Source organism: Jaculus jaculus, chromosome 14 (assembly GCF_020740685.1).
Source record: "Jaculus jaculus isolate mJacJac1 chromosome 14, mJacJac1.mat.Y.cur, whole genome shotgun sequence".
Taxonomy (NCBI): Eukaryota; Metazoa; Chordata; class Mammalia; order Rodentia; family Dipodidae; genus Jaculus; species Jaculus jaculus.
In genome coordinates this window covers 75,437,887-75,465,749 of record NC_059115.1, presented here as the reverse complement: position 1 = coordinate 75,465,749, position 27,863 = coordinate 75,437,887, and the positions used below count along the sequence as shown (strand labels likewise).

At 37.4% G+C, this 27,863-nt stretch overlaps 1 protein-coding gene across 9 annotated transcripts in view; it reads right to left on the bottom strand.

The window, feature by feature from the left end:
• The window catches only part of Mef2c (myocyte enhancer factor 2C), a 155,999-nt gene that overhangs the window by 82,242 nt on the left and 45,894 nt on the right, over positions 1-27,863 (bottom strand). For 8 of the 9 annotated variants that reach the window (XM_045133463.1, XM_045133466.1, XM_045133465.1 and 5 more), the window contains exons 2-3: positions 18,682-18,877; positions 1,093-1,296 (exon numbers count right to left, since the gene is read on the bottom strand). In XM_045133463.1, the coding sequence (XP_044989398.1) occupies positions 1,093-1,296; positions 18,682-18,735 (258 nt within the window). In that variant the 5' untranslated portion in view covers positions 18,736-18,877. The remainder of the gene's footprint in view (positions 1-1,092; positions 1,297-18,681; positions 18,878-27,863) is intronic. The other variant, XM_045133464.1, reaches the window with a different exon arrangement.

Here is a 27,863-nt window from a genome sequence, read left to right as displayed (position 1 = left end):
ATAAGAAGCCAGCCTGTTGGGTTTGCCTCAAAAAAAAAAAAAAGAGATGGATGTGGGAGGCATAGTCAATGGATCAGAATTCATACTGGACTTTTTGCGTCACATGGATACAGTCTGAGCCACAGCGGGAAAGATAGCACACTGGCTGCTCAGTACCTGCTTCTGAAGCACGTACCTCATTTCTCAAGAAACAGACAGAAACTGAAGAAAATGTGGATACGTGAGGCAAACAGGCAAACAGGAGCGATTCTCGTTTTTCTCTTTCTTTTTCAGAGTAGTAGCCATTACTTATGAAGGGCACTGCAAGGCAGTGATCTTTAAATAAGATGCCTGTTGAAAGTATGTGAAAGGTTTCCACCAAGAGTGCATGGCTGAACCACTTAAAAACATTCAAGGTTTTCCACCATGCTTTTAAAATTTCTGTTGTACTCAAACAATAGTTTACATTTGAGTTGGGCACAATACTGAGTTACAATCTAGAACTGTATTTTCAGCTGATTTCTGATCTCATGTGTATTAACGATTTTCTTTTTTTTTTTTAATAGTTGTAACATTTTATTCACTTTGTAGTCCAGGTTAGCTTTGAACTCACAGGGATCCTACTACCCCAGCTTTCTGAGTGTAGGGTTTAAAGGCATACACTACCAAACCTGGCTGTATTAACGTGCATAAAATAATACAATTTTGAGAAACAAAAAAAATTAGGAGAATAATAATTGTCCTTACTTTCCCCAGAAAGAGAGCATTTGAAAGAAGAGCTATAAGGGGAAAAAATGGTTGGAGTGAATTCACTGAAAGTATTTTCCTATCGTGCACCTACAATGAAATTTAAGTATATAACCATTCACAACGTGGATGACGTCTGTCTGGCCACCGTTCCCAGCTCAGACGTCCTGACGCACAGGGCAATAACCCATTGCCGACAGTATGGGAACGGATTTGGCCGTGGACCTGGTCTTTGGATCGCAACATTCTGTCCCTCGGACTCACACTGGGCAGGGCTAAGAGGGCGCGACCTGCGGGCCTCGGGAGCGCCTCGGGGCACGCGCGCCCGCAGCTGGGGCGCGCACGCGGGGCTCGCCCGGCTCTCACCTCCACGATGTCCGAGTTGGTGCGGCTCTCGTGCGGCTCGTTGTACTCCGTGTACTTGAGCAGCACCTTGTCCATGTCGGTGCTGGCGTACTGGAAGAGCTTGTTGGTGCTGTTGAAGATGATGAGCGCGATCTCACAGTCGCACAGCACGCTCAGCTCGTACGCCTTCTTCATCAGCCCGAACTTCCGCTTGGTGAACGTCACCTGCAGCAAAGACAGCACGTTGTGTTATTATTATTATTATTATTGTTTTTTTAAGACAATTTTTTTTTAAATTTTCTGCCTGCGTGTATGTTTTCACAGTGCTTTATTTTTCTTTCTTTTGCAAAAACAATGGTGTGTAGTTGCCAGAGCCGTGGGCACTAACGCATTTGGGGAGGGGGGGGGGTGAGTATCATGGGAAACTGATTTCTGTCTGGAATTGGAAAAAATGTGTGATTTCGAGCTTAGTGTTGAATGTGAAACTGTGAATGCAAGGTTAAATGTAGAGCATTTCAGTGAAAGCAACTGGAGAACTGGAGAATTGCCCGTGTTTCCTTGAACCATTTGGGATTAAAAAAATAATTTCAGCATAGTTGACATCTTTTCCAATAATAAATTTGGAGGGTATATTTTCCCCCCTTTGAAGGCTGGACATTATGAACTTGACATTTTAGATCTATGTTGGAAAAAAAAAAGCTTAAAATTGTTTAGTCTTGTGCCACTTAATTGAAAACACTTGGAGGCTTGTGACTGTAATTCTCGGGCAATGTATTGTGTTTTCTAGAAACCCAACAAGTACTCTAGCCATAATATGGTTGGGAGTTTGGTTTCATTCTTCTGTGCGTCATTTTCCCTTCTTCACTTTTTTCTTCTTTTAATCTAATCAGTTGCCAAGTCTCCTAATTCCTTCTTTGCAAATATTTTTCTCAAGCTCTTGCTTGTCTATTTCTTGGGCGCTCTATCATTCCTCGCCTTTCAGTGCAGCGCGGACAGCAGCGGAAGCAGGGCGCTTCCTGCCCGGATGAGCCTGTCTGCAGTCTTTGCCTCCTCAGCTCATCTCGTCCGCGCGCCTCCCTCTTCCACCGTCTTTCTCCTCATGGGCTGGGCTGTCACTGGTAGCTCCTGTTCCCTAGTTTTGCATGCCTTTTTACCTGTCAGTTCTACCCAGTGCAAATGTATATATTTCATTCCCAAGTTTCAGCCTTTTTTTTGTCTAAACTTCATCTTGTCACTCCTGCCTGCACACCAAAAAGGCATGAGCATTATGAAGGATGAGCATCCACATGGGCCACTGTGTCCAAGCAGGTGTTAACGTAGATTATCATTGCTAGTGTTACCGAAAATGTTGAGTGGCTTCAAAGGTTTAGAAAGTGAGGCACATGGGTCCATAAAAGGATGAGGAACTTTTTATATGTTGTTTAACCTGATGCTTCTCGGTCCTATGGCTATCATTTGTTTCTTTGCTCATTATTTTGATAAGCACTTGCTGTGACTCCTTGGAACTAGGTTTGTGAGGCTTAGAATCTGAGATAATCTGACTAGCTTAATTAAGCTATTGCTTTTAGTAAGGACTAATTGTTTTTTTTTTTTCCTCATTTTCATATCCAGTGACTTTTGCAGAGGCCAGCTCAGCATTTTTCTATGACTTTTTAAAATTTATTTATTTGCAAGCACAGAGAGATAGAGAGAAGGGAGAGAGAGAGAATGGGCACACCAGGTCCTCCAGCTGCTGCAAATGAACTCCAGATGCATGTGCCACTTTGTGTACCTGGCTTTACGTGGGAATGGGGGAACTGAACTTGAGTCATAAGTCTTTGCAGGCAAGCACTTTAACCACTGAGCTATCTCTCCAGCATCTATTTGTAATGTTTAAATCTGTGTTACTAGTCACCTCCGCCTGTCTCCAGACATCTAATGGTTTTTCTCCAACCTGCCATCTGTCCACGTATCCAAGCATTATCAAATATCCAAAAACTCCTCATTCTTTTCACGCCGGGATCTCTCTATCCTGCACACCCAGCTCATCGTAAACACAGTATCCCAATGCAACCTCGGCGTGTGCGTTGGGTAATCCCATCACTTGGATAAATGTACGAACAGGAACTGTGGGCAGGGAGACAGGCCTGACCTTCCAGTGTCTCATCACAGCATACTTTCCTGAGATTTAGTTGTGTACGACACACTTCATTTTCTTCAGTGGCTCTTACCACATTTGAAGATAATTTTGTGTGATGATATTTATCTAACATGCCCTTCCACTATGGTACATGCACATGCCATTTTTATTTTGTTCATTGTTGTACTGTCAAGTGTCCACAATGGTTGACACATATGGACAGAGAGCAAAAACTCATGGTATTAATGAAAATTAGTAAAGGATTCTACTATGTCCAGTCTTTAGAAATATCAAGTTCATTTTATTATATAAAAACTATGTGATAACCTTTCCCCCAAAGTTTTCCCAGTAATTCATATTTAAAACAGATACAATGATATCCTCTTAACTACTTTTATATTTGCTATAAATATTATACAAAATAATGTATGTGCAGAATTAAGTTTAGTGATCCAGGCTTCTTACTTCCTGCCCATTTCTCAGTTACAACTGAAAAAGAAGAACTAACTGAGTATATATCTTGGTGTTTCAAAGAATCTACTGATTAAGGCTGAGTTGTGATTTGTGATGGAAGATGAAGCTGATCTGCCCTGTCTATTATCCTTTAGATATGAATACTTTTGTATTAACCAGCCCACATCAACTACTCAGAACCTACTCATGTGGTTGTTGTCTATATTTCAACTTAGGCAACTTTTCTCTGTAGCAGCTGTGAATGCCCCAATTTCTCTCTTATGTTTACAGTTTTTCTAAAGTGCTTCTGAAAAGAATAGCTAGAATTTTATTTTTACAACTAATTATCATCATTCTCAAACTCTTATTCTGGCTCACTTGGATCAGCTATGCATAATAGTAGGAATAGGATAGAAACTGAATTTTTTGGAGTGGATAAAGAAGCTTAGTCACGAATTATACAGACCTATATAAAATGTACATGAATAGTTCTTGGTGATGCAATTTAGTCAGAAAACTACACTTTCACATTTGGGTTTTACTCAGTGAAGCAGGTTATAATATGCATTTGATATAGAAGACACTGATGAGAAATAGTTTCAAATATCTGAGACTACTTTGAATCAGACTTCATGACCGCAAACTATAGGTGGAATGTCTCCATACAGTGTTGTTTCTGTTATACTCAAACCTCAAGATTTAGCACATTACAACCCTTGCTATCAAAGTATACTTGAGCATATAAATATAACCAGAACCACTATTTGTGTTTGATCTTAGATGCTAGGCAAATTTTGTGTAACCAGATAGGCTTCTGGATAATGCATGCTTATTTAATAATAATATTTGACAAAAATCAGTGCACATAGCTCCTTTTTTATTAAAACTGCAATGTGAAAAGATGTCTATATTAGAGCATTTAAGAAAATATCTTCAAGATCTACTCTTAATTGCTCTAAATTTAATTCTTCATTATGCTCATACTCTTCATGTATGCTCAAAGTGTATTTTATAATTCCTGTGCTCATTGTTCATCGTTAGGTAAAATTGTTTTTAAGCATTAAGCTTTCTATAGTGATCTAGGATACTGCTCTACACCTAAAATGTGCCACTCAATGACAAAGATTGCAATTCAGAGCTTTTATACTTAAATATAATAATGTATTGTAATGATTATATTTTTCATAAGTTGACAATAGTTTGTAATGGGGACAATTCCGTATTTCTATTTCAATAGCACATTTTGAACTTTAGGTGATACAGAAAGCTGTTTTTATAATACTTAAGAGATGCTCCTTTTCAGTGCTTACATCAATCAAAATGCATCAGCAGAAAAATAAAGCCAATATTATTTAAGTGGCCACTGTTACCACTAGTTTTCATAATTAAAGAGATTTAGTAAATATAGATGCATAGAAAGCAAAATTTGCTATGAACATTGACCATTTTATGTTATTTAATTTCTCCATTAAATTATTACATAGTTCTAAATACAATGATCATGATGGATGAATATATTTTTGTATTACTTTACAGTATTTATGACTTTGAAATTCCAGTATAAGCACAGATATTGCACATTTTATGTTGAAATTGGTTCTAGAACCTATTAAATATGCATCAGTAATAGGAAGTAGGATTTGAAGTTGGGTAGTCACATTTATTAAATACAGTTCTATACATTCCCTATAAAGACATTTCTATACATTCCTTGTAAAGAAATTAAGACAGCCTTCACAGAAGTCCTAAAACTAATTCAACTAGTTTTTACTGAACATTTTCTACATGTCAACATTTTTCTAGGTAATATTTATTGAGCATTCTCCATAACAGACATTTTTCCTCTGTGTTGTAGCTTGGATATAAAATAAGGAAGTTACTTAATGTCTTAATGCTTAAAGACAATTTTATTCATTTAGAACAAAATACAGTTACTTTTAAATGATGTTTAATTATCTAAAATGGCATTTTTATCCAGAGTTGGCAGAATTAAGTTTTTACTGTCAGAGCAACTTTTCCTCTAGGTTGAGCAAGAGAAGCAACAGGTGTTAACCAAATGAAGATTATTATGAAATAAAGTTTATATTACTGTTTATTTCTTAAACTTTATGAAAACTGGTTGTGGTACAATGACTTTTCCATGTGGCCACAGGCAAGCTCCATTATAGTGCAAGGCTCAATTCAAATCACAATTTCTTAGAAGCTTTCATGTTATATTGAGATGAATTCATTCCTCCCTCATTGTACTTCTCCAGAATTATTTATCCATATGTCTAATATCTGTCTATCTACCACCTTTCTTTCCTTCTTCCTTCCTTCCTTCCTTCCTTCCTTCCTTCCTTCCTTCCTTCCTTCCTTCCTTCCTTCCTTCCTTCCTCCCTCCCTCCCTCCCTCCCTCCCTCCCTCCCTCCCTCCCTCCCTCCCTCCCGCTCGCTTGCTTCCATCTACCTGCCATCTAGCCATCTGTAGACAAGGGCACAATATATGGCCTAAACTGACATTCAATTCTCTTACTTCTCAGCCCACAAGTGCTTGGATTACAGGTATGTACCTCCAATATCTTTAATAGGCCTTTACTATCAGACATAGTCTAATACTGCAAATTTGATTGTTTATGAGTCTGCCTAAAATTATTGTTTTTTTTGAGGTATAGTTTTTCTCTAGCCCAGGTCGACCTGGAATTCACTATGTAGTATCAGAGTGGCCTCAAACTCATGGTGATCCTCCTACCTGTTTCCCAAATGCTGGGATTAAAGGCATGTACCACCACATCCAGCCTTCTTACTTACTTCTTTTTGAGATCTGAAAGACCCCAGGTCTGGTCTCATAAAAACTGGACCATAGACATTGAATGACTGTTTGCTGGATGAGTAGATTGTAGAATTGAAATGCCTTATTTTAAATAAAGGCTGATAGTTTCAGTAGAATTTTCTGTTTAGTGTTAATACTTTGTCATTTGACAATTTAATTTCTCAAAGGTAAGAAATTATGTTCTTGTATATATGAAAACATTTTACCAAAATATTTAACAAGTTAGTCACATGATTCTTGAGAGAAAGTATTTATATTCTTTTGGAATTTATAATATGAAAATTTGAAAGTGTATAGAGATAAATATACACATACAGATGCGCTAGACTTTTAGAAAAGAATTTCAAAACAGTTCAATAAAGCATGTTTCTATTCTTTGCTTGAATGATTTACCAAGAAAGGTGGAAGAATGTGAAGACAGAGAAAGTAGAGGACCAAAGACTGGAGACAGTTGTGTTCACCAAGAAAAACCTCACTGAATTTTCAGATGACATCTGATTTTTAAATAATATATATTTGGCAAAGAACAGGCTAAAAATTCTCATGTGCAATATTATTTATTGCAGACTGACTGACAGTCACATAGTTGATGTCAACAGGGTTGAAGAAGTCTGCTGAGAAAGGCTGAATTGATTGACCAATGTTAAGTTTATGGGCATCTCTCGTAAAGCATTATGGAGTTCAGTAGCTTTCTTGTCCCACAAAATATCTTTAACATTGGCTTAGATGAAAATAGAGAAGTCATGCTTATTATACCTGCTTTTAACATAAATCTGGATGACAAAGTTAACCCAGTATCCATAGCTCCTGCATACTTTAGAAAGCAGAGTCCCAAACGAGATGAATCAAACATGTAATTTTAAAGTCTGCATTGATTTTATTTTTTAACCTACCACAGGCTCAAGATGGAGGAAAATTAATGAGGTAGCTAGTTTGGGGCTACGGATCTAAGGTTACAACATCCCACAGTGAGAATTAATTATCCCACTGATCTTTCTCTTAGTCAGAACCATCTTTGTGGACTACATTAAGTGCTGAGAGTTATGTTTTAAGAAGGTGCTAACAAAATTAGACCATTTAAATGATGACAGAGATTAACTCAGCATCTGAGAATTCTGCATGAGGAAACATGGAAAGCATCTGCTATTTTACAACACCCTTGCCCCATAATGTTTTTTAAAAGCCAAAAGCTAAACACTTTGCAAGATGAAACTTTGTGACCCAGTGAAGAGGTCCATGCATTCTATCTTGTTCTAGAAGAGCAAACTTAGGAAGTATTATTGACTATCACAAGTTCAAGAGAAGGAACTCTATCTAGTGAGCAGATTTGTCCCAGAGTGCACTTCTCTCTCCAGCCTCATTCCTGAATATGTTCAAGACCAGCTGGATATCAAAGTTCATGCAGAATGTGTTTCTGAGCTAAAAAGGAAGCTGGCCTACAATTCTTCCTCTAGTTTTTACACATTCAGATTCTATGCTTTGGCAGGATAAGGAAAGATACGAGTGATTGGCACTAACATGTATCTTCTACTGTAGTGTCACCTTACACAATATCATGTTATAACTTAATTCCATTGATTTGTTACGATTATCATGATTACCAAATAATTTTCATACACTTAGAATATAAAATAAATGCTGCTTTCCTTTTGTAGTTATAAGCAATGCAAATGATTCTAACAAATTTGAGTATACAACATGGTAATAATTAGCTGAAAAACACATAGTAAATCATTGCTCCGGTTGATAATGGAAGAAATTTGCATGATTTTCTTCTCTTTTTCCTTTTTTCTTCTTTTCTGGTCTATCCCCAACAGTTCTCCTTTCCAGCTGCCATGGCCTCTCCTCTACACCTCCCCCCACCCGACATGCTTTGGACTTATTATACAGGTGAGCTACCATTTAGCTATATCCCCATGCCCCTGAGGTATTGTAAAGAAACAGTGTATATCATATGCATTATTATTGGCAATGTGGTGCAAAAGCAAAACATGAAAACTAAAGATCATGTTGGCTCTGCCATCTATGAACTGTGTTTTTCTAGGTAAATTGATGAATATATCTGGCACTGTAATATGTTTAACTCACCTGTAAAATGTTGGAGGAATTAGACATATTAGGGTTTTTGAGTGTTCAACTTAGGGACATAATATAAGTGTAAGGGATTTATAACTTATGAAACATAAACAAGGTAGGTAGCGTCTTTTCTCAGCTATACCAACCTTGGTTACTTCTTACTTCACTGAAAAAGGCTATTACTTCTCCTCTCTTTCATGTTAACAGTGAGGGTCCTTGTGCCTTACAAGAAAGTGTTCTGAACAAATGAACAAAAAAGATCTTTGGAAACAATGCAGGGATCATCAAACCACAGGTTCATGTGTACTAGGCAAGCCTTCTACCACTGAGTGACTCGCCCAATCCACACACATATTTAACTGATAAAGTGATAATTTATCTGCTTAGAGTATATTTGGGACTAATATAACCTAGTTCTATTTCCAATGTTTTTGTACTTTTCCATTCAATTTTTTCCTCCAAATGGAATCATGATTAATATAAATCTTACTTTATATGATTATTTTAGGTCTCATCCTCTTCATCCCCTCCCCCTCCACCTACATAATATCCCAGTTTCCTCACAGTTGTGAAAGCTGAATGACTAATGAATGACAAGAGGAACAGTTCCTAGAGACAATGTGCTCTGTAATAATCCATGAGCCACTAGACCTTCCTGTGTTTTTAAGGGGTTAGGGATGGAGTCAAGAGTCTGTAACGACAATCTTTAATTGAAAAAAGGGAAATGGCTCCCTAAATGCTTCATTTCCCCCTCCCTTGTTCCTGACAGTAAGTAATGGTACAACTGTTCTCAAGTATTCCTCTATAGTTTTATTTTGTTTAATCCAGTCTGTCATTAGAAAGGCTGCGATCTTTCGGCTTGATGATTACTCTGGGCAGGAGGAAGCCACGCCGCTGCAGACTTGTGTTCCAGACAAGCACTCCTTTATACAATGATGGGGCCTGCCATCCTAAATAAAGGGCTCTTTAAAGAGCAGTGAGGGGTCCTTTAAAGCAGACTGTTGCCATGTGCCTGTAACCCTCCAGCACTACTTGTGAGGATGAGACAGCAGTGTGTTCGGCTGCAAAGGGGACCATTGTCCTCCGTAGCCTCCAGCAAACACAGCCAAGTCCCTCTGAACACAGTAGCACTTCCAGAGAATTTTCTAGCAGTGGTTCCTCAAATTCTGAACATGATAAACTGATTCAAATAAGGGATACAGTGCATAGAATTTAAACCTCTATCAATCCCTTATCCTAAGTCAATATCCAAGATCCCAAATCAAAAATTCAATTCTTGTGCATTGCATCGTATCTTGAGGGAAAATAATAAACAGATTGATTATAGCACAATAACTGAGGGCCTATTAATGAAGTTCAGTATTTGGTAACAGACACAGCTGAGGTCTTATCATTTGTGACATCTGACTTCTGTTACTTAAGTCTACACAGGGAAAGGAAAGATTGATTTAAAATTATTAAATTTATCATAATTTAAAAGATTTCATTGTGGGCCATTTCGAAAGGCTATTAAAGTCCCAGACTTTGAAAGAGAATAATGTAATGCATTACTTAAGACCAGTCCTACATGCTGTTCAGGTCTGGCTAGCTTGTTTAAGAGCCGACTTTCACTCCAAATCCATTCTGCCGAAGCCATCCTAAAGTAAGCACCTTGGCTTCTCTTTATCTCATCTACCCTAAGACAGGTAATTTGAAGCTGGGAAGATTTAAAGAAGCCAGGTTAATATTATGGGGGCAAAAAACATGTTTACTAGTTCAACAAAGGCAAAATGGACCCAAGGCTTTAAAGGTCAGAGAATACTTCATTCCCCGCCGAGCAAAGCTCAGGAAGCACATGTGTCTATGTTTTCCTGTCATAACAGGAAGAATGCAACTTCTTCCTTTCCACAATGACTTCAGTTTTACCTCCTAACTCCAATATTTCCTCCCTCAGGGCCATCCAAATCAATCTTCACAAGACAGAAGGCAGGAGGCTGTCTTAGCTGCAGTTTTCAAACAGTTACATTTGTTGAAATGCTATTTAAATGTTAGAGATTTCTTAAACTAATCCGTTCCAATTCAAAATTAAAAGTCAAATTTCCAAACATCTAAATTGGTTCTTTTATTCCTATTAATTGTACAACATATTTCAAGAGAAACACAAATACACATTGCCAGTTAGGGAATTTTAATTTACTTCATATATCTGTTACTTAATATATTTCTGTTATAGCCATTGTTTTGGGAAAAAAATAATTGTCCAAATTGTTTGTGATAAAAGTACAATGGCATGTAAACGTTAAAGAATGTTTGTACTGTAGTAAGTTGGCAGATATTTTCTTTTAAATGAAACAAATTAAATATTAATGGACGCTTTGACTGCAAAGGACATAATTTTAAAAACTAGCAACATGCTTTTTAATCCACAACTTGGAAGAAACCTCTTGATTGATGTGGCCTGTTTACAATGTTAATATTTTTAGTGTATTTTCTCAGAAAAAACGATTTCACATGTAGCTTATGCATTAGCAAAGGACAGTTGTGGCAAACAGTATGAGTATGTGAGCATTCACAGGTTGTCAAAAGGGCCAACTATCTATGCAAAATGTTTGAGACACAATAAATAAAAGTATCAAACAATTTTAAATTGCAGTTTTGAATCAATATTATATTACAGCCAGGCATGGTGGCACATGCCTTTAATGCCTTTAATCACAGCATTTTGGTGGCAGGGGTAGGAGGATCATCATGAGTTCGAAGTCATCCTGGAACTACAGAATGAGTTCCAGGTCAGCTTGATCTAGAGTAAGCCCTTACTTCCTCCTCCCCCCACTGCCAAGCAGTGATATTATATGAGGTACATAAATTAGAAATGAGACAATAAAATATCCTAAAGATATCAAGGAAGTGTTTATGTCTTGCAAAAAAACAAAACCATGTTTTCCTTGTGAAAAATTTAAGCGCTCTTTGATTTCCTACCCAAAGCAAACTAATGAATGTGTTTGAAAGGAGTTGACATTATCTTTCTAACAATAAAGGTATAGACCTAGCTGACATAAACAGAAAAAGTCACACAGTATATGTGATGCATGCAGTGTGTGCTGTGCATTATGTCTAAGGTTCAGTTGCAAAGTAAGGAGGCCTTGGCCAAGCATTATGGAAAGAAGCAGCCTCCATGCCCTGTTAACCACGTGTGCAAGCACTCTAGTTATTATTATTATTATTATTATTATTATTTTAAATTGGAAATCATAAAGCATACAATGCATGCCATTTTTTTCCTTCTGATTTTCTTTTTCTATTTTGATGCCGGGTTTCACTTTAATATAGGCTGACCTGGAACTCACTGGGTAGCCCATGCTAGCCTCAAACTCTTGACATTTATCCTACCTCAGCCTTCATAATGCTTGGAATATAGGCATAAACTGTGGTGCCTGGCTTTCCTTCTCGTTGTTTTCTTCAATCCATTTAATAACAAGTAATTTCAACTTTGAATAATAAACTTTTTTCCTTCATAATCCTAAGAATAATGAAAGGATCCTGGTGAGTGGGGAGCTTAGGTGTGGACATCCCCAGCACATATCAGTACAGCTTCTGCTTCATTTGTGAGATATACCCCTTCTGAACCCATCCATGTACCCCAGATTCTACTTATATAAAGTGAGCTGAGCACATTCTAGAACAAGAGTAGGGTATGTTCTCTACTGTTAAGAATTGAAGCTGGGAGTGGTGGTGCACGCCTTTAATCCCAGCACTTGAGAGGCAAAGGTAGGAGGATCACCATGAGTTCGAGGCCACCCTCAGACTACATAGTGAATTCCAGGTCAGCCTGGGCTACAGTGAGACCCTACCTCATCATCGTGAGGTACGCACTGGTCTATTTAGGGTTGAGGCATATGAATCAATATGTTTTTCATTGACTGAACTTATGCACTAGATCCGAAACAGGGTGCACAGACAGCTCTTCTGAGGGAGAGAGCTCTGCTGTCCTACCTAAAGTGATGCTGACAAGCCTGGAAGCTTCTTGGAGACAGCTCAGGAAGTGCCTTCTACTCTGTCACTCTTTCTCCAGGTCAGATTACAGAATTCATTACAGCAGTTATTTTCTCAAAATGGTTCATTTATACTTCTTCAATTAAGGGACCAATCTCAATTTCAACAAATTTTACATTAGATTGTTAGGAAGTAATTCCTAAATTCAGCCCTGTAACTAACCCATTTCCCTTACTCATATTCTGGGCTCATGTTGGATGGAAAATTGCATTAAAGCTCCTTTGAAATGTTAGCTATAATAATAACTTAAAATGCTAGAAAACAAGAGAAAATAAGGTATGCATTGCTTTTAATTCTTAAGGAGTTATTTGAGGGAATCATCGCAATACTTTTTACTCTTTGGTTTCGTGTAGAATATACCAGATTTAGATGAAAAGTGTCAGTATGTGCAAACTGTCAGAGGCTGCATCTACATTGAATATATTTTTTTCAGCTCTTCCCTGAGCTCACTGCATATAATGGATGAGTCATGGAAAGCAAACAGAAGCTGCAGAAGAGGAAATGTTGGAAAATTTATCAGCTAGGAACTCTGAATTTGTTTTAGTCATATGAAGATTCTCCGGGTCTATCAACAGAATGTTACTGACAGTCTTTAAGTTTTGCTCCAGTTCTGGCAATTGATAATTATATGAAATTCTATTTGCTGGCTGAGAAAAATTGTGTTGATCTGATGGAAGCAAACTTAACACATGCAAATAATTTTTTAACTTAGTGTCTTAGGCCCTAATGGTGTTATTTTAAAATATTCAAGCATTTATATTTCTTTTGTTTGTTTGTTCTGTTTTTTGAGGTAGGGTCTCATTCTAGTCCAGGTTAACCTGAATTCACTATGTAGTCTCAGGGTGGTCTCGAGCTCATGCAATCCTCCTGTCTCTGCCTCCCAAATGCTGAGATTAAAGGCATGCACCACCACGCCCGGCTTATATTTCTTTTGATTATAAGTTGAAGATATTTATTATTTTTTATTTTTGTATTTGACAGAGAAGGGGGGAAAGAGAGGGAGAGAATGGGCACAACAGGACCTCCAGCCATTGCAAACAAACTCCAGATGCATGAGCCCCCTTGTGCATCTAGCTAATGTGGGTACTGGGGAATTAAACCTGGGTCCTTTGGTTTTGCAGGCAAGCACCTTAACTGCTAAGCCATCCCTCCAGCCCTAAATTGAAGAATTTAATTTGACTTCATCTGTCTTATCCTTTCCAAAGTAGGAAAGCTGAAAAAAAATTGAATTAAAAATTTAAGTAAACAGGTATAGACATAGCATTGTGAATTGAATTTTTATATATCTTTCTTCCTAACCTAATAGATTTCTAAATAAATTTTCTTTGTATACTTAATCACATAAGGACAAAATTCATTTAAAAATCTGTTCATTTCACACACCAGTAATTAAAATTTAGTACTGTATGAAAGAAACCAAGAGTATATGATTGCCTAATTGATAAAGGTAAGAGGTGAAAATGAGAAGAAAAAAAAAGCAGATGCAGAAATTGAAACTGTGGTTAATGTTAGCCAGAAGTGATGAAAAGGGTGACAAAAGTAATTTGGTCCATAACACATGTCTGAAAACAAGCCCACAGGAACAGAATTTACAAAAGTTCTTTTCCTCTCTCCTTGTCATAAGCCCTTCACTAGGAATGTCATGTGTGGTCTTTCTTTCCTGCCCACAATCCAGTCTGTCTGCTTGGTGGGATCCCTCATACCGCTTGTTACCAAGGATGTCTTGTGTGGCCCCTTCTCTCCCTGCTCTACTCCATCCAGTTTCCCTCCACCTCCAACACACCCTTTTATGGTAAAGTCCTCTTAACATGAAAGTGCAGCTATCATTCTTTAGCATGCTGCAAAGTCCAGGAGCTGTCTGGAAAGAAGTCACAGTGACTAAAAGAACCGATAGTTTTGGGGTATGGAGAGGCTCGGGACCCAAGACAAGCAACAATGTGGGTTCAACTCATTCCCCAGACCCATGGGAAGCCAGATGCATGCAGCGGTGCTTGCAGTTCCATTGCAAGTGACATGCTAGTGGCAAGTGAACTAGTGGAGATTTTATATATATATATATATATATATATATATATATATATATATATATATATATATATATGTATACACACACACACACATATCTCCAACAGTTTCAAAGAACATCAATTTTAATGGGAATTAATGGTCAAGCATTTTTATTTTTAAAAACAATCTAAAATATTTTATTCATGTACTTATTTGAGAGAGAAAGAGAGAGAACTATGAACTACTTCAGTGCCTCCTGCCACTGTAAACAAACTTAAGACACATGTGCCACTTTGTCCATCTGGCTTTACCTGGGTTCTGGAGAATCTAACTCGGGTTGCCAGGGGTTGCAAGCATGCATCCATCCCCCTAGATCACTAGTGAGTAAGTTTATCAAGAACTGTGTAGTAGACATTTTACACGTATCACTTCTTTTAATCATCTCAGTGATGTAATAAGGTAGTTCTGATGAGGGTGATGATGATGTTCTGAGGGGTTAAATAAGCTTGCTGGAGAGTTATACTCCAGAGATGAAACGGAAATAAACTACACTATACTAGTAAGTGTAGAATTGCTACTTGAGCCAGGTGCATATATCTGTGAAAACTATGCTCTTAGTCATTACATTATGCTAGATGTATCACATCATTAGGAAGAGCATAGTTAGTTGAGTTGTTTTTGATTTAAATACAAAAATGTTAGGGTTTGATCTTGGATACTCTTTGGTATTCATAATATGCTCTTAGTTAGTTGATCAGGATTAATGGGGACCCTGTAAGTTTTATCTAATGCTGCCCCTCCCAGCATTCTCTTGTATCACTCTAAAGCCAAACACCAAGCTCAAGTCTTATTAGCCTCCTTTTGGGTCCTCAGACAACTTCTTTCCTCTTTTAAGCCTTGCAAATTCTTTTTCCTCTAGAATGTGGTCACACGTGGAACTAATCTCCTGGCTCCCATCTTTTGCACTTGATTAGACAGGCCGTTTTCCAACCCACAGTGGTAAATGCAGCACCGCATTGCTACTCTTCTCTTAGTGCTTTGACAGCTTTCACTTGTAGCACATGCATCACATTCTTGTTATGTCTTCCCATAGTTTAGATCAGTTTCAGTCTGCTAGGGGTTCACAAACTACAGCCTACTTAGTGAAGCCCAGCTTATGTTTTGTCAATAAAGCTTTACTGAACACTGGCATACATGCTGATGGATTTAGAGTACATGGCTGCATTCAAACGACCGAGGAGGAGCTCAGTGACCGAGACAGAGGCAGCAAGGCTTTATAAGGCAAAACGTATTTGCTAGCTGGTTCTTTACAGAAAACTCTGTTCACCCCTGCGGTAGGCAGTAATGTGGATGAAATTCTTCTTCACCGGTGAATACTTAGTGTCAGGCATATTGCTGCCAAATAATACTTATTATTTATAAATAAACAATATTCAGCTATAAATAGGGATTTCCAAAGATTAAGTGGAATAATCTGCTTGTAAACTTGGAAAACAATTGGTAAATACTTTTATCAAGCTATCTGAATATACTGTAGGCTACACTGACTGTTCTTAAGTTTAGTTACTTTTAAAGCTTAGCTTAAGAAATATATTTTACTTAGATTATAAATTGAAAATTAGTTTTAAAAAAATTGGAAAATGGAAAAAAACAAAAGAAGTTATTAATTTTTGTTCTTTTTAAATTGATTTAAATATATAACAGATTTCTGAACTTTACTACTGTTTGAAGGCAAAATTCAGTATAAGAAGATATGTGATCATATAGATTTATTTCTTAATGCTATACAATGTATCCATCAGTTCAATATTATTTTATTTCCCCACTTTAATTCAGCATTTCTTTTGCTGCTAGGAGCACATATTTCCTGCATATGGCTAAGTAGATACATCAACAGAGCAACTCCACTGCTTGTAAAAAAAAAAAAAAAAAAAGGAGACTGTGAGTCATTGCACAACATTCCGCTAGGTCCTCTGCAGTGGAGCAGCCTAAGGAAAGGTCAAGCTGCTCATGTTCTTTACAACATGTGAACGTGGAATGTAGAGGAAGCCCATGTGAGGAGCACCTCTGCACCTTTGCTGGTTTTGATGATCAGACGTGACCTATATACTTTAGGCTTGTTTCCAAGTGGCTCTTTGGACCACTGTCACAGAACATGGCAGGAGAGCATCACAAACGTTACCATTTGACAGTTGTTTAGGACTGCCAATAGCCATCTAGCACCATCATGCAATTATAGCTTAAAACAGAGATTTTCATTCTTACCAGTTGCGTTTAACAGTGTGGATTTAAAGGGCCTGCTGTACTTAGACTGGAGAAAGGAATAAACAGATCCCAAATTCTACAGAATAAAATCCAAGGATCCATCCTTAGTGTTTTTTAAAAAGTCAGACTAAATTGAATTTAAATATTTTTTTCCTATCAAAAAATGGCTATGAATTTGATAGAAATGTAACCAGTATATAAAGATACAACTCTACTGTGAATTGCCCACTTGTTAACGCAAAGTGTGATGTAAAAACTCTTCTATATCTATGTAGGTTTTATGTTTCTTTATAAAACATAATAAAAATACATCAATTGAGCCCACAGCTTTTGTTAATATATTTTTGGGCATGAAATTAACATAAAATGCTTTAATAGAGATGAAAGTTAGCTGACATTATTGATAAAGTGTAAATACTAATTCATGTCATTCTCAACTATAACCAAATCAGACTATAGGCCAAATGAGGTCTAAACAGTGGATTGTACATGATGCTCAATACTTCAGTCTTAATTGCAGTTTCAGGCTGGACACTGTTTGGAAGTAGTGAGTGAATACTGAGAGAGTTATTGCTTCTTGGGTTGATCAATGGAAACATATTATCTGTACAAAAACACTGACACTACAGGATCTCTCACAGAGCTCAGTACTATTCATCCTTTAGCTAATGGCGGGCCAATAGTAGTTGAGCCCTTAAGGAATTATAATCTTGAAAACCTACAAAAACTTCTTACTTAGTTGTTTTCTGGCCTAGGTGTAATAAACAATTTCTATTCATTATACACATGTAATAACATTGTGCTTTAAGAAATGAATCTATTTTTGTACCACAGGATGTTAAACAGGGTCCACGGGGAGATGAGTATCTTTCTTTGGAGGAATTATAGTCTTCTGTGCAATTCCCAAGGCTATGGTTAGCTCTCTTTAGTGTAAGTGGTAGTAGGCAAACCGCCTCCCCCAACTCTCATGGCCAAGGAAGGCCTGCCGATTCTGATGGTGCTGCTGTCCGGATGTAACAGTGGGGGTCATGGGAACAGGGGTATGGGTACTAAACACCAGTCTTCCTTGTAAAGCCTAACTTAATTCACTCCTCCGTGTAAAGGTTTATGAGTCATATCACACTGTAATGTCTGTAATGCCTGACTGAATATTTGGCTGTGTAAAGTCTTCAGAATTGATTAATTGCATTACATAGACATTATCACTGGAGCTATAGGATAAAAAATCAACACCATCTGCATCTATGTTTATGAAATTCTGGATCTAGAGAAAATAGGACGAGTTAGCTGAAAGTTTGTGTCTCTATGTTTTATGTTACTAATATGTTGCAAGGGCATTTTCTTTGTTGTTGTGAATACAGTCTTGAAATGTTTTGGGTATATTTCAAGCTGTCCTTTATGGGTAAAAGAATGAAAGCCATTTTTTTAGTCAGGACATTCAGCTTATGTTATATGCTTCTCAGTGGATGACCACAAGAGGACTAGTTCCCATGAATATAAGAGTATCTTTGTTTGGTGCTGCGTGCAGTGTGGTAATTCTATGCTTATTAGCTCCTAATTATTAAGCTATCCCTGTTCTAAAAGTACAGCTTATGCTTAACACTCACGCAGAAGTCAAAAACAAATAATCATGAATGTTGAAAATATATTTCTAACAGTTAAGATCATTTTTCTTTCCCTTTTACATCTAAGAATTTTCTAGCACTCAAATTGGTTACATTCAATTCACAAAATTTCTCATGGATATTTACAGGTTCACAATGTTTTAAGCACCTTTAGCATAAGTGGGGGAAATGTAATCAATACTCTACTTAAATAATGATAGAAGGAAAGTTTACCCCACTGACCTGTCTGTTACGTTCATCCATAATCCTCGTGATCTGAATCTTTTTTCTCCCCATAGTCCCCGTTTTTCTTCTCTCTCTCGTCCCTGAAATTATGTATTTTTTACTTCCTTTTCTTTCTCTCTTCTGTTTCCTTCAAACAAGTTTCCTTCTTCAGCACTTGCTCAGCTCAGTTCCCAAATTCCTGCATTCGTTCCTGCTGAATAAGAGTGAAAAATTCAATATTACTTTAACAGCAAACTAGTTTCATAGGAGCTATCATCTTATAACTTCATCAAGGAAATATACCATCTGAAAGTAAAACAATAAAATGGATAAAAATAACTATTTGTTAAAAGCACATGTTATAGCACATACAGGGGCATGTCAAGTAGGGATGGTTTGTTTTTATATTTAAAATAACCTCATAAGTAATTTAAGAAGTCATTTAAATGATAAAAACTATGCTTTAAAGTTCAACACTTGGAATGATCTATATTTTTTGAGTTGCTTAATGTTTTTTAATGAAATTAGGTGACAATTTTCACCCTTCTGTTATGAAAAATTACCTAAATCAGAGAGTTAATGAACCTTTATGTACCTGTGTATGCTAAGTAGGACAGCTAATTCATTTCTAAAGGAAAAACAATTCTGTGTTTTGACAGCAGAGGTGATAACGTCCCTAGTTATGCAAATAGGATGGACAATTAGGAAAGTGTTATTTGATATATGTAAATGTCAACTAATTTAAATCTAAATCCTTTAATCTTATTTTAAGAAGATAACTGCCATGAGAACACAATCAAAGTATATGGGATCTTTCATCTTACATTACAAGACCATATCCACAGTGAGACCTTTCTAGTTTGAAAGTCTATGAACTGGATGCTACAAACAATAATCAAAACATTGACCGTTGAATAAAAATCAGTGATACAAAAAATTAAGGTTGTTATACAATTTGCAGCTGTCTATCTGACCAATACTTCAGCAACCCTCTAAATTCAAGTGTTTAAAAGAGACACATCATTTCTTTTTACTGAACCAGGTACAAACTTATGGAAGCTTGATATTCTATACTGGTGAGTTCTAGGTCATGAATTAAAATTAAAATAATGATCATCTAATACATAAAATAAAGTGAAGTAACACAGACTATTAAAAGTAAATATTTTCTGTGTTTCACATGACACCTTTGAACATTTGAACATAATGAAAGTGAGTGGCCAAGAAATGTGGAAGTTAGCGAAAGCCATTGCCAAGTGGGGTCTTCCTTGCCTAGTAACAGCTTCAGTGACTCTCCTCTTCTGTCAGTGGATATAACTACTTGACCCACTGCTCAGAATTTCCCTGTTTATTCTGCTTGGTGTCTGACAGCGAACCTGATAAATTCCCACATGTATTATGTAACGCTAAGCCACTGTGGGGCTGTTTAAGAGATTATTTGGCTTCAGTTCAAGGCTCTTAGAACAGGAAGGTTGGTTAGATACTTGCTCTGATCCTCAGCTGCCTTTAAATTTCTCAATTCTTTGTCACCTTCAGTAAATTTTTTTAGATGTAGGTTTCGGTGATTATCTAATTGCAGAAGCTATTATGATGTAATTAGTTCTGGGGGATTAAGCACTGCTTAAATACTACGACTATCCATTTTCTTTTCCCAATGTCTTTCTACTAAACTGCGACTCAGTTCTGCCTCTCCGGGACAGATGTGTTGAGTTACATCATGAGCTCATAATGATTATCGAAAACAACTACTCCAGTTTATTTCTAAGTGTTGGAGGTAGTTAACAAGTTTTCAGAGGTTACATAATTAGCCCACATTTGAAAAATATACATGGAAATATTTGCTATTAAGATATATCAAAATCATATACAAGAAAAAGCTACAAAGTGTAAGTTACATATTCTATGTTATTAAACAGATCATCTAGCTATTTTTAGAAGCAGCTTTAAATATCACCCAACTGGAAACCTTTCCTGTATTTCCTATAGTCTTACCTCAGAAGCAAGCAGCATGTAAGAATGGTATTTCCCATGCATGGGTAAGACCCTGAAGAGACAAACAGACCTTCTCCATCCCAGAAAAGCCAATTCATGACTCCCTCGTGCATGCATTGGGACAATCCCCCTTCCCTTCAGTTAGCCAAGGCCAGTGACACTATCGGCTTACAGGACTATGCCTGCCTAAGCGCTTACTCACTTAGGTGGAAGGTCAGGGTGAACAGATTAGTGTGTGGTGACAAGGCAGACAGAACGAGAATGTCTACAGATCTTGATATCCAAATACATATAACCAAGCAAGTAGGTAGACATCTTTGGAGAAAAGTCTCCCCAGAAAGGCACAGAGAGCTCCTGATTACCAAACTGATGAGTCCCTAAGCATCACTCGGTATTTTTGTACATTGAAATAAGATATGCTTTTTAAAAAGAGCAGAAAAGAGCTTTATTTTTCAAAATAGTTTTTTAATTCTTAAAACATGGTGGGAAATATTTTGCTCAAAACAATGATATGCATGCATTATATCTATATGTATAAGCAGGCCTGTATGGACCCATACATAAAATGATTGGTAAGAATGCCATGGAATACATTTTTCTTTATTTAAATTTCAATAGGATTGCATTTTTTGATTTTCAAAATAAATGATCATTCTCCAACATTTATAGCATGCAGAACTAGTATAAAGTCCACATGCAGAGCAGTCTGTGGTGATGATAGTACTAAGTAACCATTTGTGAAGGAAAATGTGATGAAACAGGCTCCTTGGAACATATGATTAAGTTCACTACTTTTCAAGGCTGTGAGTAAAAACTGGAAGAATTAGGAAGGTCAGCAATAGCTCACAAGTTGTTTTTACAGTATAACTATTTTTATAACCTGATTTTTATATAAAATATATACTGTACGGTTGACTTCAAGAATTAATCTGCAGGAGGACTAGAAAGGTGGTAACAGAGGGTGTAATCACCTTAGTGACCTATGAAACTGTCTGGCACACATATGAAACAAAGAATATTGTGACTGAAATGTCTGTAGAATTTCAAGTTATGCTGAGAGCTTCCATTATGTAGAATCAACCCATGGCTTAAAATAATTCCTGAAGCCTGGCTACTACGTTTTTTCACATGAAAAGAACTGTTCTTGGGAAATGACTGAGTTTCATATAAACAATCAATAAAATAAAGAAAAAAAAATGAAATGTTCTACTACAGTTAGACTTTGGGCAGTCTTCTGCCCCTCCCCCAGGCCGCCACCCCTTTTCCCAACTTCAATAAAAGAAAAGTAAAATCAGGCGGCTTACTAAAAAGGGGAACTTCATAATGGCAGGCTGCTGTTCACTTTGAGTTTGGCACAAGCACACAGATGGAGGCAAAGTGGTTTGAGTTTTCAGTGGAGAGTTTCTTCTGGCCAGATGCTACAGACATCACTCCTACCAGCTCCCTCATTTACAAACAAGCTGTCTTGATTGACACAGACCTTCCTCTCCCTTCCCCCTTCTTTCTCTCATTCTTTCTTGCCCTCTTCCTCCCTCCCTCCCTCCCTCCCCTCAACAAATCCCTCCCAGTAACACAGAAGAATCTTGACAGAATGGCAGGAAACACGCACAGACTGGTCAGGGAAGGATATGATGTCAGCAACCACGAACAATAAAAGGTGTAAAGGTGCTTCCTTCCCTAAACTGTTCCAGAAGGGTAAAATGGGAACCAAAACTCCCCACTTCCTTCTCTGGGCAGAGCGGGCTGAGTGTGCTGTGCGGCTCACCCCACACACAGCCTTGGAGAGGTTCAGATAAGGGGCAATGAGGGGAATGCGTCCCGAGATAGAATTCTTAAATTCCTATCCTCACAATACCTGACAGGGAAACGACTTGAGCGCTAGGCTCGGGTTTTGTTCTGACTACATTGAGAAGTAAAAATTAGAACGTGACATAAACCCTAGTTGACTTTGGCAAAGCAGGAGATAAATTTCAATTGCCATATACCATGCCTGACAAAAAGTTTCTTAATCAATCAATGCAGCTAGAATACCCTGAATTTACTCTTTGAAGCCAATGGAGAATCGCATATAAGCCAAAAAGCCAAAGATAAGAACTTTCAGAAAAGAATGCATCACTGAAAGCAATTAAAAAGAAATCAGTCTTTGTTGGTAAAGTACATTGATTACTTTTTCACTTCCACAATGGTAAAGAAAGATAAACTGGTGAGAAAAATTCTTATTATTTTTGCTTGTTTTGTTTTTGTTTTTTCGAGAAAGGGTCTCATTCTAGCCCAGGCTGACCTGGAGTTCACTATGGAGTCTCAGGGTGGCTTCAAACTCACAGCGATCCTCCTACCTCTACCTCCCGAGTGTTGGGATTAAAGGTGTGCTCCACCATGCCTGGCTGAGGAAAAATTCTTGTTTTTTTTTTTAAAGCTCTCATACTTAAAAAAAAAAAAAAATTCAAACCAGGCATAAGAGTAACGTACACTTTCATTCTCTAGCAAAACTGTTTATTTTCATCTCCTCCCTACTTGATCCTTTCTAGCAAGGAAATGACAGTTTACCCTAAAGTTTCTGTAAGAAGAAAGCCAAGTAACAAGTAGACCTGAGTCATCTTCAGATTTCAATCATCTTCCCACAATTAAACACAACCTTCAGTTATGTGTTTTGATGTTAGAGTGAGATTCCTATGCCACATTAAAAGGTGTGGGAAGAAATTATTTCTCTACTGCTAAACATTACCTTTTCAAAGCATTTATTTCGCTACAATAAGTATAATTCAGTCGCTTAAACAGCTTGTGAAAAAGGATCAGAAGCTAGAATATATCACTTTGCAAAAATATTCCTATTTCTCCATTCATAATAGCAAATAACATCATCACTGTCATTAGCATCCACATAAAATGCTTTATAAAACTTAAGTCTGAAAATTAAGAATATGGAATCACACAAGAAAAATAACAGTTAAATGACCACAAGCTACAATGCACATTAAGAGGCAAAAGTGATCATAAAGTCAGGCTCTGCAAGTATAGTACTTTTTACTGGTTCAAATAATTCCGTGATTCATTATCATTTTTAAAGTGGAAAACTTTGCTCATTATGTTGGATTTAGATACATTTAACTTTCTACTTTATGGTTTGTTTGAAAGACTTATGAGGCATACAATTATCCTTTGGTTAAAAAGAACAAGCAAAACATACTATTTTTCCCTATTCTGAACTTCAAATGAAATAACTCAATGATTGTTATTTTTGGTACTTGACTATGTGATGAGTTGAGAAGTACTTCCCCAGTTGTGAAAGTCATTCTGGTTTTCTCTATGATTTTCACGTGTTTAAAAATACATTAACCTAGCTGGGAGTACAGCCTATTTTAGTCATATATCCATTGCTTTTCAGAGTAATAAAAGAGCCATTCTTTCCCACTGGATAAATATCATTGTGGTGAAAACAAAATTATTTTCCAATTTAGTATCAATATGATGAATCTTGAATCATCTTCAAATCTCAGTAACATAGTACACTAATTAAAAAATAAACAAGATTACATTTATTTATTTACTTATTTCTCCTGTTTGTCAAATTTTTTCCTAGCACAGGGCATTTGCACATGTAATTCTGCCTGACTGGAATGTTCCTTTCCTTCTGTGCTTCTTTAATTCTCCTTCCTTCTGACTCAACCCTAGCTTCTCAGGGGCATATTTGTGTCTTAATCAACTGAAATCCCCTTGGATAAGGTCTCAAAGCACGAAGTCCTTCTCCCATGTAGCCCTTCACACCATAGGAATTTAATGTTTGCTGCTATGTCTGTTTTGTGTGTATTCCCAGGATCTAGCCCAGCCAGTACAAGGTATATAGTAGCAGCTAATAATTACCATTTGATTAACTGAACTGATTTGCAAAAGTTTGTAGCTCTTAGCTGAGGTATACTTTTGCTATTTTAATCATTACTACTACTACTAAAAAAGAAAAAATGTTTTCTTGCATTTTTTTGTTTATTTTATTTATTTATTTATTTGAGAGTGACAGACAGAGAGAGAAAGAGGCAGGTAGAGATAGAGAGAGGGAATGGGTGTGTCAGGGCCTCCAGCCACTGCAAACGAACTCCAGACGCATGTACCCCCTTGTGCATCTGGCTAACGTGGGTACTGGGAAATCGAGCCTCGAACCAGGGTCCTTAGGATTCACAGGCATGGGCTTAACCGCTAAGCCATCTCTCCAGCCCTTTCATTTTTGTGTATATAAAAACCTACCCATTGTGTCAGTTGCTCCTTGATCACACTGTATAAGCTGTCATATGTGGAATAAGAAAAACTTACACTTAGACATGAAAGAATGAATGGGTCAGGTAAGGTGGTGCATGCCTTCAACCCCAGCATTCGGGAGGCCAAGGTAGTAGGATCACTGTGGGTTTGAGGCCAGCCTGGTCTAGAGTGAGACCTTACCTCAGAAAATAAAAGCAAACAACCAACCAAACAAAAGAAAAAAAGGAAAGAAAGAAAGAGCTCACTGTGCATTCCAGTCAGCCTGGGCTAAAGTGAGACCCTACCTCGAAACTCACTCTGCACCCCACAAAAGAAAGCTGAATGACTCTGGCAGCTAGGCAACTTGGGGGTTGAAGTCTAGTTTGTACTTAGTAGGTAACTACAGTCCAGTGACCGAATAAATCCCTTGGAAATACAGTTATCTTATCCTACCCTAAACTGGGGAGATACCTTTCCTTTGCAGGATGGTTATAGCCATTAAATGTGGTATTGTGCATGAAGTGCTAAGTACATATTAGGTTCATACTAGTGCTGAGAACTTGGTTTCTTACAGTTTGTAAGATTGGTTTAGTTTGAAGCAGAAATTGGAAGCCATATTATGGAATAAAGCCAGTAGCATGTGGATAGTACAGACTTTGTGTCTACCATGAAGACATTACATCCCAAATCTGAGTATCTTTCAGCAGGACCTGCTTCACTCACAGAGTAACAATTGGACTATATGATGAAAAAATAAAAATTAAGAAGTCCCCTTAAGTATCAGCCATGGGAGAGCTTCAGGCTGCAAAAGTAGAAATAACTAGGGAAATATATCAGTTTTCCCAATGACCACAGCTGCTGGAAATTCTATGTTAATGCTTCCAGTCCTACTTTAATATCTTTCCCCAAGGACAAAAGGAGATGAAATGTATGTCAGAAATATAATAAGGCTAAAAAGGAGCTCATTCTGAAAACCCCTGCAATTAATTTAATAAGAGTGCCTAACCTGCCGTTATCACTTACCTAAATCATTTTGTTTACAGAGCTCCAGAGTTTAGAAGACGCGCACATACAGACCACTGCAGAGGACCATCAACAATCTAACAAGCGATAGGAAACAAAGCTTCCCTGTGGCAGCTTTCCATGGTACAGTCTGCCACACACATTCCACATTCCCCCCATACTATAGTTAAAAGAGTACCCTACATCTTCCATGCCAGAGCAAACTCCAAATGCTCTAAATATGTCAAAAGCCTCTCACTCCTTAATGACAAGTTTTTTTTTTTTTTTAAGTATTTCCACATTAGATTAGGGAATTAATTCAGTGTTCTATCATGCCCATGTCTTTTTTTTTTTTTTTTTTAATAGCAGTGAAGCCACCGCGGTTTTCTGAGGCCACTTAGTGATGTGGGGAGGTTGACCACAAAGGTAAAGCTTGCACTGTCCCCAGCACAAAGCAAGATCCACTATTTGGCATGGCAAATAGTGTTCTGTTCTCCAGCTGTAGCCTCTCAATGCACACATGCAGCTGGGTTTTGTGTTGCTGTTAGTGAACAAAGCAAGTTTAGCACCACACACCATCACCAGCAGGGAGATAGAATTGTCAGCCTCCCAAATCAGCTAGGTTGGAAGTGGGACATGTTGCTGTTATACATTTTCATCTTATTGTGACAAAAATCTGAATTCTCAGGCAAGTTATCATCTTGTTAGGAAAAATAAAGTGTTCATTATTTTCTTGATATTTTTTATATGGCATTTTATGATTTCAATGGAAATGCCCAGTAAATACTTTCTTCTCAGGGGCTTGTGTGCATTGAACACATTTTTCAGGCTTATTGATAGATGCATGTGTGTTAGTATGTATATGTAAAGTATGTGGAAAACATAAGCTAAAACTGTGAATACATTTAAATACACTACAGGAGTCCTGAATATTATGTCCAGTAAATTATCATCAATAGTGGCAAGACTAGTTGGTTAAAGGGATAGTCTAGGAGAAGCCTATGTTCTACTCTGTAGTAAAATATTAATTAAATGATTCAAAGCTATGGCCCTGAAAAACAATTTTTGACGGTCATTATTTACCTTCCTAACTAACTTAACAGTTAAGTTGACTTTATGATGGGGAGAAACACTATTGTCTTCCTATGAGTGGCCCTTCGATACATTAAGGAAAAATACTTGATAAGTCAACTGTTCACTATATTGAATATTATTTCTTCTCATCTACAGTTAAATTTTAGGCAATTACAAAGTTTACATCAAAAAACTTAAATGCAGCCAGGTGTGGTGGCGCATGCCTTTAATCCCAGCACTCGGGAGGCAGAGGTCAGAGGATTACTGACGTTCAATGCCACCCTGAGATTACATAGTTTATTCCAGGTCAGCCTGGGCTAGAGTGAAACTCTACCTGAAGAAACCAAACCAAGCAAAAAAAGTGTAATATATGTGATATTAAAAATGCCACAATAACCTCTTAAAACCAGATGATAGTGCTATTATATTTGGCTCAATAAGGATCCCAGTGATTCATCAATTTTCTTATGTCTCTTCATCTCTTTTACAGCATCCTAATCAAGCTAATTAAGGTTTTGTTCATCTGGAATGTCTGATGACAATTTGTTTAACTCTATCCCACTGTGGTCTTCTTAGAGGGAGAATTAAATCTGATCTTCTGACAGCAATCATTAAATGATCCCAACTGGCCCCAATTAAGCCACACGGCTCACAGGCTGCATACAGCCAAGTGCCAAGATCTCTGTTCCATTTACACACTCTTCTTTACCTCGGTTTATTTATTTTTTTTAAAAAAGCCAATTAACAATGTGTGTTATCACGTGAAACTAGATTTCCTTCTGTATGCTAGCTGTGGACCCAGCACGCAGGCTGACTTTGTGGTGACGCTGTGGACCACTAAGGACATCCGAAGCCATCCTCTCTGCATGTGCTGGCAGTGCTGCTCATCAGCTAGGTAATTA